Source organism: Venturia canescens, chromosome 4 (genome assembly GCF_019457755.1).
Source record: "Venturia canescens isolate UGA chromosome 4, ASM1945775v1, whole genome shotgun sequence".
Classification (NCBI taxonomy): domain Eukaryota; kingdom Metazoa; phylum Arthropoda; class Insecta; order Hymenoptera; family Ichneumonidae; genus Venturia; species Venturia canescens.
In genome coordinates this window covers 12,508,503-12,521,232 of record NC_057424.1, presented here as the reverse complement: position 1 = coordinate 12,521,232, position 12,730 = coordinate 12,508,503, and the positions used below count along the sequence as shown (strand labels likewise).

Here is a 12,730-nt window from a genome sequence, read left to right as displayed (position 1 = left end):
TTAATTTATTCGCATCGCTTTTGGCGAATAAAACATATTGTACACGCGACATTGTAGGTAAATAATGTCGCAAATTATTCACGATTCCTGATTGAACGAAAAAACGCTTCTCTCATCCTCTTGATTGAAAGTCATTCACGACGACTCATCCAATTACTCGCGTGTCTCAAAACTCGCCAAAAACATTCGTTTCTCTCGTTATATGGAAGATTCTCGGCTTCGTCTGAACCGTGAACAATCTTTCAGAAAAACGTTACTGAGCAACTTCGAACAAAAGTGATTGAGGAACTGATTGAATACAACTTTTGACCCGACGTTCGTTATGGACAAACGAATTGTTTGCCAGACGATTCTGTTCGAAAATGTCAGTGACTTCTGGTTTTTGAAGTATCCATTCTAATTGACAAGACTTTTCACCGAATTCCGAAGAAAATTAAAACGGAGAGTGATACAAAATCGATTGTGGGTTTCGAAAATTACTTAAAATAATAAAAACAATGCGATTTTTCACAAATTTGCGAAACGAAAAAAAATTAGCGTCAAAAAACTCTCATTTCGTTTCGCAAGGTTATGACAACGTGTTTCTGGAAATATTTACAAATTTTTCATCAGCAAACTTGGTGAAAAATCATACCAACATTCCGAGTGAGTGAAAATTCTCTATATTTCGAAGCACAGAACTTTTTTTTCCAAAATACGTCTTGTCATTGTTTGAGTCATACATTTCATCGAAATATCGAAACAAAGTTCCAACTTATTTTATCACAGGCGGTAATATGAATATTGGAAAATCATTCCGCCCGTCTCGTTTCAATGTTATCATCCGATATTAAATAAAAACCGGTGTATTTTGAATTCTCACTTCACGCTTTACTTTTTTTTTTCTGTAAACCGTGCGAATAATCTGTATTTATATTCTATATTTTTTTTTATGGTTCAAATGAATTCGGGGGAGAAAATATTAGGCAAGAGACTATTCTTCAACAGAACTTCCATCGATTGCCGCACTCGTTGCAAAGCACGAAAGTCGTCATTGGCTCGTCAGCCGATCGGGTTTGTATTTGATTGTAAGTACAATTGCGCTTTTTGCACTTTCCGCACTTGAGTAAATCCGTTTTGGTACCCTGGACGGTTGCAAGCTGGGCGTCGTTTATCGCCTCTTTTTCAAATTTATCGCGCAATTGTTTTATCTCATCACTTGCCATTTCTTCAGCGGTCATCACTGCCAACCTCGAAGGCGTTATCGCACCTACGATAAAGTTCGTTCTTAAAGTTGGATTTTTCGCGTCTCGAAGATTCGCCACTCGGCTGCGCACCTGTGTTAGACCAATCATATTTTGATGATGTTTGCACAGTGAATATTCAATGCGATTTCATTTTATACCGTAGAGAAAACAGAGATCAGGATAGATATAATAAAATAATCAAACAAAGGATAAAAATATAAGAATTTTGCAGAATTTGAATACTTGTACGAGCACAATGGTGTGGAAGTTACTGTAATAAACCAGCTAACATTGCTGTTCCATTCCTATACTAACCCGGTTCTTGTATCTGTTGTCTGTATTTTTGAATTCCGCAAAAATTGCTTCTTCCAATTCTTCAGCTAATTCTTCAGGAGAGGCGCATCCCTCAATCGTAGTACCATCAACACCCAATGCTGCGGCTAAAAGTTCACGACACTTTAGCCTTACTGCATCAGTCGTAGTAGCAGCCGGGAATGAAGATTGTTTCTTTTGACCGTCTTTTCCAGACTTCTCATCTTTCATTTTGACATCCTGCCCATCCGTTGTTGAATCTTTGTCTTTTTTTGAGTCTCCATCCTCTTTATTTCTGTCATTTCTTTCTTCCTTCTTTTTAGAACTGCTTGCTGAACCCGAGTCTTTTCCATCTTTGTTTGACCCTGCCAATGATGAAAAAAAAGTGTAACGAAATAAGAAACTTGCAATTTTTTATCACTTAATCAGTCAAAAAAATGTTTAATCTTTGAATTTATGTTGTTTGAATCATATAAAAACAATAAAAGAATCTTGGAATCAGGGAATGACTATGAGGTAGATTTCTCAGGGCAAATTATTTTCATCAATAAATAAGTTACTGAAATAAATCAATAAATTAAAACACAATATTAATGCGAATTACAACTTTTTTCGGTAAAGAGATAATTGAACTTTACCTACAGGGTAAGAACAAAAAAAGTTCAACTGTTTTGCTTGAATTTTGTTTTATGATCAACATGAATAAGACACTTATGCATACTTTGGCTTAAGAATTATGCAAGGTCATGTATTAACAGGATAATAAAACTTACCGGACAAAAATTTTTTCCAATTTTTTATCAAACTCTTAGCCAATGAAATCACTTCCTCGTCAGTTGTTGTTTTGCGAAACGCATTTACAGTTGCTCCTATTCTGGTTTTTGTGAGAAGTTCCAGATCGACGGGTAATTTTTGTAGTACCTTGAGCAATTCCAATGCTTGTTCTTGACCCTAAAAGGGAACGAATGTTTTTCATGAATAATTCGATTTTTCACATTACAATGGGAATGCGTGAGTTTTCTTAAATCCATTTGTAATAGTAGTAAAATTCCAAACGATTTCCAAAATGTCGAACAATAGTAGTAACAATTTTGATGGGATGCTGAATTAAAGGATTTACATTCAAACAAAATATTCACTGTATTTGGTAAATACATTACAAAAGTTCGAAAATAGTTGAAAAAAGAAACGCATGGATTTAAGAATTACCACGAGTCGCTAGATCTCCGCGGAAATGTTGCCAAAACATTACGACACGAAATCTCGCGTGTGTGTACTATTTACTGTGCGTGCGGCTTTTTCGTTCTCGCAGTTTCGGCGTCTCGCGCGCAGTGATTACACTGTTCCGTTTGTTTCGTTACTAAACTGCGTTGCTCTCTTAATTTTACTCACTCACTCACCGTCCCGTCGCCGTTCGACATCTTACTCAGCTTCTTCTGGATTCTCATTATTTCCTCTTCGGCAGTCATCGCAACGTTGTTTTATTGAGTCAATTTTTCACACGAGTCTTTACACGAAACGCTCCGTCTCTCAAATCATTGACCGAAGCAACGAAACTACCAAAAACGTTGCTGCTTTTTTTGCTCCCTATCGGCGGCTGCTTCTTGACATCAGCGCCAATATGGTGGCGCGTCGAAATAACGCTTTCAGGTCTACCACATTCACAGCTGTTTAAAGCAGAAAAGGCGGTAAACTGGATTTGTACGGTTTGTACCACGTTTGTACAATAAAAAAAATATATGATTTTTATCAATTTTTTACCTCAGTAATAATAGGTATAATACACTCGTGGGATTTAAAATGTTTTTTATTTCGAATCCAAATAGCATAAAATATTTTAAAGCAAAAATTGGCATCTTTAATATAGAAAATTGTCAATACAAAAATCACTATAATCAAAAATTAATGAAAAAATTCTTCCATATACTATAAATGTATAACTATATACCTGCTATGAAAATGTTGTGAAAAAGGAAGTTTACCGTTATGATTTCAGACTGGCACCTGAGCGTTTTTTTTTCATCAAATGTCAAATCTTATTTCTTCCGCATTTACGTCAGTATTCCGTCTGTTTTTTCTCGTTACACCAAAGAAATCGGCAATTCAGCAAACATTTTTGCTGAAGTTTCAGCTTGAAATACACGAAATATGTGGAATTGTAAATCATGCTATGATTACGATTCCTAATTCTATGTATTTTTACACCATGTACTTGAATTTTTAGGGTGTTATGTATAGAATATGATTTTGGTAGGTAATTATCAGCTATAAGATCTTATGAATTGTATATTCGATTATTAAAAAATTTGACTTTCTCCATCATAATCTCTCCATCCGTTTGCTGCTCCAAAGATTATAGTTGTGAATGGGTAACTACATATGCGAATTATTCGATTACAGATACTTCCAATAACATAACGTTCAAGAGATACCATCGAGAGAATTGTGAACGCGCTAGCTGCCTGGACCGAACCAAGTGCTCCAAGAAGTAAGATACAAGAAATAAATTCCCAGTTTGATATAAATTTTAAAGATGTTGGCTCTATGCACCAAAACATTTCATAAATCCATTTTGGTAAGATCACAAGGAGAATTAAGCTACTCAGAGCTATGAGTAATCTCAAGGGATGTATGCCTGTTTGTTGCATTATCTGAAATGAATGGAATACCGTAGAAATTAGAAAATGTTTTTTGAAGCTACCAAAAATGACTAATCCTACCAATGAAGAAATTTGAGGTTTTTGAAATAAGCGAATTTTCAATTTTTGTGTTAAAAAGTAAAGAAAGTATGTGCACGTTCCATACCTCTTTGGAGAATGTCAACTCGATAGCAGTTAATAGCGCATATCCCATGGATTCAGATATCCACTGTGGATTATACATAAATATCCAATTGCGTAGATTAATCAATAGCCAGGCTGTAAGCATTGCCAGACTCATTTGCCAATACTCGATTTTGTTGTTGGCTAATATGAATTTCGACAAGAGAAGTACAAAGAAGGGGGTGCAGAAGTCAGCTGTGAAACGAAAGTATTTGAATATACTGATAAAATTAGTTTTCATGGTATCAAAGTTTACCCATCAATATACAATGAAATATCATTTTATTTCAATCCGGCTTCTTCCAATTTGTTGATTACATAGAAATTGACACACACCTTCGGCTGAATACGGATCACTAATGGGAGTGGTCCACAGCCTATCATTAACTGTCATTATGCGTCCGCAAATACTGACTGCGACCGGGACGATGTATTTTAAAAAGTTGAGCCATGAAACGTTTGTGTTTTTATTTGGTATGTCACAAGCAACGGTGAATATCCAGGTGTACAATGACATTGATATCAATTGCACTACCAGTATAGTCGTCTTGACAGGGAAATAGAAATATTTGCTCAAAAACATGTCGCTTATTGAAGAAATAAGCCAAATCAAACAAACGAGAAGAAATTTCCATGATTTCGGGGGCTCTTCTTTCTCTGAAACTCCATTCGGAAATGGTACAATTTGGAATACAACATCCTGCGGTGTTTTCTTTTCCATCTTTGATCGTGCAATTTTTTTTCTGTTACGAGTTTATTTACAGAAGAAATCACTTTATGCACCTCCCCCACGAAAGTCACTCGTTCATTGTCTTCGATCTTTTATCAGTAAAAAAATAATATGAAAATCACACAAATCGACGTTGTCAACTTTGTCGACTTTTTACTTTTTTGAATGTTAGATTTGTTGAGGTGTTATTTCGTGAGCAGCAACAGCAGCATCAGTACGATTGATTTTTCTTCCACATCTATACATCGCTATACAACGAATGTACGTATACATACGAAAATCGCTACAAATTGACGCTGCGCATGACGGACTGTTTCTTCAATCCCTCTACGTGTTTCGCGCGAAGGTAGGAAAAGGACCGGAAGTTCGAAGCTTTTTCGCAAAAGCAGGAAACGTGAATATAAAAATACGTTGTTTCAACGATTGACGTAGGAATTAGATTTTTAATCTCCCAAATCATCAATGAGTTTACGTACAAACATGGAAATCACCGAGTATTTTGTCAAATTCGGAATCGTCTGTTTTAGTGTATAGTGTGCAAAGTATATTTAAAAAAATTGTATTCATTTTTTTTTTTTTTTTTTCCATTACAATATAAAAAAAAGAAAACGTAATACATGCATTCTGTATCCCGAGAACATGCGTTTGTATATATTCAATCGTAAAGTTTGTGTGATCAATAGCTCTCGTTACTGAGAAAAATATGATGAAACTCGAAGCTATTTCAAACGTTTTTTTTTTTGTTTTTACGTGTCAAATACATTTTTAGCTAGCATGAGAGTGCAGTTTTTCCACTTGATTAAAATCATTGCGTCATCTCATGTTATAATTTAAATGAAGTAGCACCAGAATATAAGAAAAAGCTTAAGAAATTTTTTGCAATTTAATGAAAAGAAGAAAGAAATAAAAATGATATCGCCCAATAAATTACCACCCTCTTCATCTTTTTTCAATAGCGGTTTGAATACACACGCACGCATGTAACACTCACGCATCACAAACACGCGCACACACGCACACAGAAATCTTAGGAAAATAGACAAGCGTTATGTGTTATACAAATTTACTGATAATTCGCGTTGTATTCGAGCACATATACATATATCTATAATATTTCGTTTTTTCGTTCTTGAGGATTAACTTTTTGTTTCTTTTTTTCATTTCATACATGTAAAATGTAAGGTGCGCGGGCTCGTTTAATTATTTCACAACAACGCTCATTCTCGTTTTTATTTTGTTTGTTCGTTTGTTTGTTTGTTTGTGCTACGGCAAAATTGACATTACTTTAAACGCTGCGAAAACATTCTTTTACTTCGTAGCCCCCCCCCCCCCCCCCCCCCCCGCCCCTCCCTCTGTCGCCCCCTCAATCGTTTTGTCAAATTGGCTGCGACCCAAGTATCGGTTAGAAAAAGTCATGGCTAATTGGTGGTAAAGTAACGAGGATATATAAAGTATAAAAAACGTTTGACAATTTCTTTCGACATGGGGAATTGTACGAAAATCAAAAGCAGATTCATAGTGACTAGAATATTTCACAATTCACTCATTCACTGTTGAATCACGTTGTAAATTAGTACTTAGTTAATAGAAGAAAAAAATTTAAAAAAAAAAAAAAAAAAAAACTCGTAATATTAATTTTCAAAAAAAGAAGAATTATAATAATATGCGCGATGAGTACGTAACTTTGGTTTGTAGCGCTGTAAATGCTCTTGACGATGGTACTCAACGCACGTTTGAAATATACATAGCAATTCCTTCTTTCTTATTATTCGTTATGTTTTTGTTGTTGTTGTTGTTGTTATTGTTTTTTTCGTTTGTTTTCGTTTGATTATCTGCAAATTCTCGATATATTATTAGGACCTTAATTATTTTAAATGTTTTTAATTTTTTGTTATTTTATCTTTTTCATGTAAATTCGATGTTTAATGACTGGATAACTTATAATAGCCTTTGAAATCGCATTATTCCATCGTATAAACAGAAAAAAAATATCGTCGAGGCCTCGAAATAACGTCGTATGTTGAAACAAATGTACTACTTAAAATCTAATGTCGAATGCACGAACGTGTGCGTCCGACTATCGAGTATGTCATCATACCTAATCGCGAATGGCCGATCGAGCGTAATTGTCAGAATTTGTTCTAAAATCAACAGTTCAAACGTACTTTTTTCCTGTATCAATGAATATTTTTTGTTTTTTTTTTCTTTCATCCAAAAAGACTACGTTACTTGAGATTCTGAATGACAAATAAGGAAACGTAGTATCTTGATAATTGTGCAAATTAGAAGTTTCGAGAAGAGCACCAAACTTCGTTTGTAGTAGGCGAAACAGCGGTACCCCCCTCGGATTTGAGCACAATACAAAACGGAGATCTGAGATTTTTGAAGCAAACGTAAGAAAAAAATGTGCCGGCAAGTGCAGCAGAGAGCATCTCAAACGATATTTTCGTGCGTGCTAACGCGTTAATTCGTCGTGCTTATACGTGAGATCAGATGATAAATATATAAAGATAAACGAAGAAAAAATTTAATTTAAAAAGTTAAATGTTAAAAAATAATAAGCGCAGACCAAGATCAGATTCGTTAAACGTGGAGCCTGGTGTACATTTTTGTTTTGTTCTATGCTACAGTATGTACATTTGCAAGCATCGTTGTGCCTGTTGTTGAATTGTCCTCTCCTATTACAGTAGTTTTTATAATAATTAAAAGAGATAAAAATCGATATTACGTTATTACGATAAAAAGACTTCGCACTCGTCTGGGAATAAAAAACAAATGAAAGAAGAACAGCAAAATGAAAAAGCATATCTGACACACGTTTTCCTATAGCTAGACTAACATTTTTTTCGGATATAAAAAAATAGTTCGTGAGTACGAGAACATCGAGTTGCTATCGGTTGAAATTCCCACACTTTGTTTTGTTTTGTTTTCTCTCTTTTTCCTCAAGTTATATTCGTTATTTTACTCATTGCTCTTTCGTTGAAGACACTTAGAAATGATCATTTTTTTACTGTGAGTACTTTGTATCTTCGGCCTAATATAGACCATTATGTGTGCGTGTGTGTATGTGTGTGTGTGTGATTATAATTGTAGCTGGTAAAAACGTCGAACGTTCGTGCCACGTCGGATAGAGCTTCGTAATAATTTGTATTGAGAAATGAATATTATCGTAATTCGGTTGAGGACCCCCGTACGCTGTTTCGTATTTTTTCAGTTCGAAAAAGATGCAACTTAAGATATTATCGAAGCATGAAAAGCGTTCTTAATCGTATCATTAATCGAACAATGCAAAATGCACTCTCTCATTAGATTCGTCAATTGGATACATATATATATGTATTTTAACATATATATGCGTGGCCTGCACTACACATGTTTAAAATTTGCCTTAAATATCATTTCCTGAATGCAATTTTTTCGTACTTCATTATTGGCTACTCTCGCACGAGTGTATTTGAATTTTTGTTTATTTTGTATTATACGTTTTTTGTTTGTTTCTTTCAAGTATCAGCAAATGTGTTTGTTAGCCTGTAATTAACCTTTACAATTAGCAAACAGTAATGAAAATTCCGGATTTTCGGTATCTCAAAAACATTCAAAGAATCAAATACATTTATAGTCAAATTGTTATTTCATTTAAAAATCGTCTCTTTCACTCCTATGATACACTTATAATGGGAACTCTTTTTCACAATTTTATCAGTAAAACCGAATTGAGCTTCAAATCATCCTGTGTTCATAATTGACGAGCTGGACAATAATATTGAGTGGAATAACGTTTGTTTAATCACGGGGACGTACTTATAGCAAACGTGAATATTTAATTTTCTACGTGTTGTACCTTGTGCCAATGCACTTCGTCAATTGTAGATGATTCAACATTTCACGGTTGTTTTTTAACCTTTCGTCGTATTGGTTCGTCGAATGTAAACATTAATCGTATGGCAGTTAATGCTTCACGTTCGCAAACGCAGTCTTTGTTGTAAAATCTTATTTCTCTGAGTCTTAAAAGCATGGAGACTGAATAATGGATTTGAATAGGGTCAGATCAGCCGGATCAAAAGCGAGTTAGACATTTCTTCGGAGCGTTCCTTATCGAGATTTCATGGATTCTTCTCACTCGAGTATCAAAGTCGGCTTGGAAGTTTATGGAAATACGATTTTTTCTTAATAAATTTTCAGACTCATCATCAGTAGATCATTCACCAAAAAATTACTTGGAAATTTTTAATTCTATGTTCTAGTGTTGTCAAATGTGGCCTATTCATTTTCATTACCGATTGGGAAAGTGCGGATAAGAAATTCAAATAGTGAATTTAAAAAGCAGCCAATAATCGCGGTTTTTTAGACCACGTAACGCAGAACAAGAAAGCTGATTCAAGTATCTCGACAAACGATGCAAGTAAGAGATTCTCTGTCCAAACGATCTCGAGATACAAACAATCTTTGCATTTTCTATAACTGATGGTCCATTTGTGTGATGAAAGGTATGGCACATTTCGCCGATAACGATTGCGATCTCATATCTGTTTTAACTCGTAAAATTCATTCATAGTAAATGTATCGTGCGTATGGCAAAAATATAGAAACAGTGAATTAAAAATAAAGAAATTAGTCGTTAACGTAAAAATTCAAATAGTATGTTGGCTGCTTAAAAATTGTATGAAAAGTATCAAAGAATGACAATTTATTTTGGAATACGTAAGAGTGGAATTTTCGAATAAAAATAGAGAAAGAAACAGCTGAAAATATCGCCGCCGTCGGATTGTGAAAATGCATCAGAGATTGGCCAAGCTCAGCGATTTATAAACCTAAAACTTTCATAACCGGGTTTTTTATGCATATGTAATACGCAATAATACCGGAAACTACAAATTGTACTTTAGCTGAGACGAGGCAAGGATTCATAGCAGCTGCCAACACGATAATCCGACATTGACCTTGACACCGAATGCACGTATGGAATTACAAAGAGTCATGAATGTATAAAGAAAAGAAAGAAAGAAAGAGAGGGAGAGGAGATAAAAAACGTAATGTGAAAAAATGAAAATTTTTACGATAATCGTTGACTCGAGCTGCGTTATGGCCAACGAAGTCAAAGGCTAGTAACTTCGCTTGAGATTAGTTATTTCTTTTCCTAGAATCGATCTCGCTGTAGGTGAGTGGGATATTTTCTTGTTCTCTTTTCCCTTCCCTTGAGGCTCTCTTACAAAACGGTGCACCTCCGCTGCCGACGCTTTTGTGGCTCGGGTCGGAGAACCGCGCGAACCGCCTCGTCGAAAACTTGTTTGAGCCCACGTTGCGTCAGTGCTGAACACTCCATATATTTGACGGCACGTACCTAATAAAAAAAAACAACATTACACCACACATTCGATCAACTAAAAAACGTAGAAATTTTCAAATATCAATAAAAGGAAATTGAACTTGAGTCAACCAGGAATGGAATAAAATTGTAACGAAACATTTTTTTGGAAACAAAGGCTCGAGTTTCAAACTGGCAAAAAAATTTCTAAAATTTTTCATTTACAAACCTTGTTTGCTAGTTTTTGCCCCTGCTCTCGTTTTATAGCGCTTAATCCTTGTTCAGCCAATAAAGTGAGAGTCTCTCTATCATCCCGCAAATCAATTTTTGTTCCCACCAGTATCATGGGTGCATCTGGACAGTGATGCTTTATCTCTGGATACCATTTGCTGGTTACATTTTCAAAGGAAGACGGACTTGTCACCGAAAAACATATAAGAAACACATCTGTCTGCGGATACGACAAGGGACGCAGCCTGTCGTAGTCTTCTTGACCCGCAGTATCCCATAAACCCAAACTCACTGGGATTCCATCAACTACCATAGGTGCCGAATAATTATCAAATCTGAAAATAATGTTGTTGATAAGTTTGAAAACAAATTCATTACATTAATTATAGTATTTTCGTGAAAGTATTTAGACTCAAATGGTATTTAATCAAAACAATGGTAAGACATAGAATGATCAGAGACAATGCAATATGTTCCATGTCATTGAACATTCAGAATTCTGTTATTGAATAGAATATTAATAATTGGAAATCCATTTACAACTAAGTTTCATACTTGTTATTCACACGGATTTTTAAATATGATTCATTCTAAAATATGTAATTTTTTTGTGCCATTATATTTGTCTAGATGGAATATAAGTAAATGACTCAAGAAATTGAATTTGAATAAAAAATTGTATGCGTATGTAGATCAAATCATAGTATAGCGCTTTTATTCAAGTACTGTTCAATGGAAGAGGAAGGGAAAAAAAAGCTTGGAACGAATCACTTCCTGTGCAAAGAAAGATGCTCTTAGCTTCTTTGAGACTATAATTAGAAACCTTTAGTGAGGGGGTGCACAAAACAGGAAGAATTATGAGACAAGTCAAAAAAAGACCTTATATACTCCTAAAAAAATATTGATAGTAAATTACAATGCTATATGTAGTTTGCATCGTTCAAGTGAATGGAATACTTTTTGCATGGCAGCATTGCTAAATTTGTTAGGTGAATCAAGAATGTTCTTTTGAGTCATTATCAGACAATTCTTAAAATGAAGTCACTTATTCACCAATTTTGATTAAAATTTAAAAAAAAACATTGAGTTAACAACAAATTGCAAATATCTAATGAAAAATTTTGCTCTTTTTACAAACTATTTCAACATGTTGCAAGAAATATATTCATTTTCCATTGACGAAAACAAAATAAAAGAAGGAACAATCAAAAAACACAAATTCGTTTTGCTTTATTTCAGAAATTTCGAAAAGTTCAATACCAAAATCGTTAAAAGTTTGAAGATAAAGTACTTACACAGTAGGGACATATTCACCAGGAAAACTGTCTGTCGTGTAGGATATCAACATACAGGTTTTTCCAACGGTGCCATCGCCAACAACGACGCATTTAATGGGTCTGCCCGAGCTCATGATGTCGAATCTGGGCAGGAAAAAATGTTCTCGATGAATTCGTCAAATCCGTTGGATCGCACTTCGAAATAGTCGAAACTACAATATGTCACTTTTACGCACATATATTTTTCGCAGAATGGGAAATCGATTACAGAAACATTAAAAAGATATTTACTTTGTAAATAAAATCGAAAAAATATAATTGTAATTACAAGAAATTGTCGATTTTACCCTTGTGAGGTTAATCTAGGGAGTATACGAGAATTATATGTATAGATATATAAATTTGTAGTCGAATTGTACGACGAACCCACAGCAACTTTACATTATAATACGTATACACAGATACGAATGTGTATATGTACACATTGTCACGGAATCGAACTGTAAACAAATGCACTCATAGACACTGAATAAAAAAGGAAATTGACGAGAACTCACCAAGATACGAACACGACTTAAACGTTTTACTACGAAAAAAACGATTCTTTTTACCCCCAAGAGTTTATGTCAATAGTATGGGTGTAATAAATTTGTTCTTCAGCAAATCATGCGAATAGGTTTGATCGCCATGACACAGTACGGGTGTTGCGATTTTCGGTGAGATTGAAACGGACGTAGCCCTCCACGGCGGCGCTTGGTGACAGATGTTCGACAATTGCCTTTCTCTGTCTCCGTCTTGCTCTCACTCCTACTCGCCTTTCCCCTATT

The 12,730-nt window shown here is 34.8% G+C and overlaps 3 protein-coding genes across 5 annotated transcripts; all 3 read right to left on the bottom strand.

Annotated features, from left to right (window-relative positions):
* Window positions 1–646: 646 nt before the first annotated feature.
* TfIIS (RNA polymerase II elongation factor) lies at window positions 647–3,213 on the bottom strand. Its single transcript, XM_043416638.1, has 4 exons — window positions 2,939–3,213; window positions 2,312–2,489; window positions 1,542–1,903; window positions 647–1,316 (listed from the first exon to the last, which is right to left on the bottom strand). The coding sequence occupies exons 1-4, from the start codon at window positions 3,005–3,007 to the stop codon at window positions 981–983; spliced, it is 945 nt and encodes a 314-aa protein (XP_043272573.1). The 5' UTR covers window positions 3,008–3,213; the 3' UTR covers window positions 647–980.
* A 114-nt stretch (window positions 3,214–3,327) lies between these two features.
* On the bottom strand, window positions 3,328–10,295 carry LOC122409242 (solute carrier family 35 member E1 homolog). The gene is made up of 3 exons (XM_043416637.1): window positions 4,697–10,295; window positions 4,344–4,555; window positions 3,328–4,189 (listed from the first exon to the last, which is right to left on the bottom strand). The coding sequence occupies exons 1-3, from the start codon at window positions 5,079–5,081 to the stop codon at window positions 3,836–3,838; spliced, it is 951 nt and encodes a 316-aa protein (XP_043272572.1). The 5' UTR covers window positions 5,082–10,295; the 3' UTR covers window positions 3,328–3,835.
* On the bottom strand, window positions 4,626–12,636 carry Mtl (Rac family small GTPase Mtl). 3 transcript variants are annotated; one of them, XM_043416646.1, is made up of 4 exons: window positions 12,461–12,636; window positions 11,922–12,047; window positions 10,625–10,961; window positions 4,626–10,431 (listed from the first exon to the last, which is right to left on the bottom strand). In XM_043416646.1, exons 2-4 carry the CDS (start codon window positions 12,035–12,037, stop codon window positions 10,297–10,299), a joined length of 588 nt encoding a protein of 195 aa, XP_043272581.1. In that variant the 5' UTR covers window positions 12,038–12,047; window positions 12,461–12,636; the 3' UTR covers window positions 4,626–10,296. The 3 variants fall into 3 exon arrangements, with proteins under 3 accessions (XP_043272581.1, XP_043272580.1, XP_043272579.1); XM_043416645.1 differs by lacking the exon at window positions 12,461–12,636 and adding an exon at window positions 12,251–12,406 and having other exon boundaries at window positions 5,514–10,431; XM_043416644.1 differs by lacking the exon at window positions 12,461–12,636 and adding an exon at window positions 12,140–12,405 and having other exon boundaries at window positions 5,514–10,431.
* Window positions 12,637–12,730: the final 94 nt, after the last annotated feature.

Bases quoted from the DNA above. Each gene is read 5' to 3' on its own strand.
- TfIIS (XM_043416638.1), bottom strand. From the start codon at position 3,007: ATGACTGCCGAAGAGGAAATAATGAGAATCCAGAAGAAGCTGAGTAAG. The intron at 2,490-2,938 runs GTGAGTGAGTGA...GTTCCCTTTTAG, and splicing joins TGTCGAACGGCGACGGGACG to GGTCAAGAACAAGCATTGGA. The intron at 1,904-2,311 runs GTAAGTTTTATT...CATCATTGGCAG, and splicing joins TTGGAAAAAATTTTTGTCCG to GGTCAAACAAAGATGGAAAA.
- LOC122409242 (XM_043416637.1), bottom strand. From the start codon at position 5,081: ATGGAAAAGAAAACACCGCAGGATGTTGTATTCCAAATTGTACCATTT. The intron at 4,556-4,696 runs GTGTGTGTCAAT...TTCGTTTCACAG, and splicing joins TGATCCGTATTCAGCCGAAG to CTGACTTCTGCACCCCCTTC. The intron at 4,190-4,343 runs GTATGGAACGTG...CATTCATTTCAG, and splicing joins AGTTGACATTCTCCAAAGAG to ATAATGCAACAAACAGGCAT.
- Mtl (XM_043416646.1), bottom strand. From the start codon at position 12,037: ATGAGCTCGGGCAGACCCATTAAATGCGTCGTTGTTGGCGATGGCACC. The intron at 10,962-11,921 runs GTAAGTACTTTA...CATTATTTTCAG, and splicing joins GGTGAATATGTCCCTACTGT to ATTTGATAATTATTCGGCAC. The intron at 10,432-10,624 runs GTTTGTAAATGA...TTTTTTTATTAG, and splicing joins GGCAAAAACTAGCAAACAAG to GTACGTGCCGTCAAATATAT.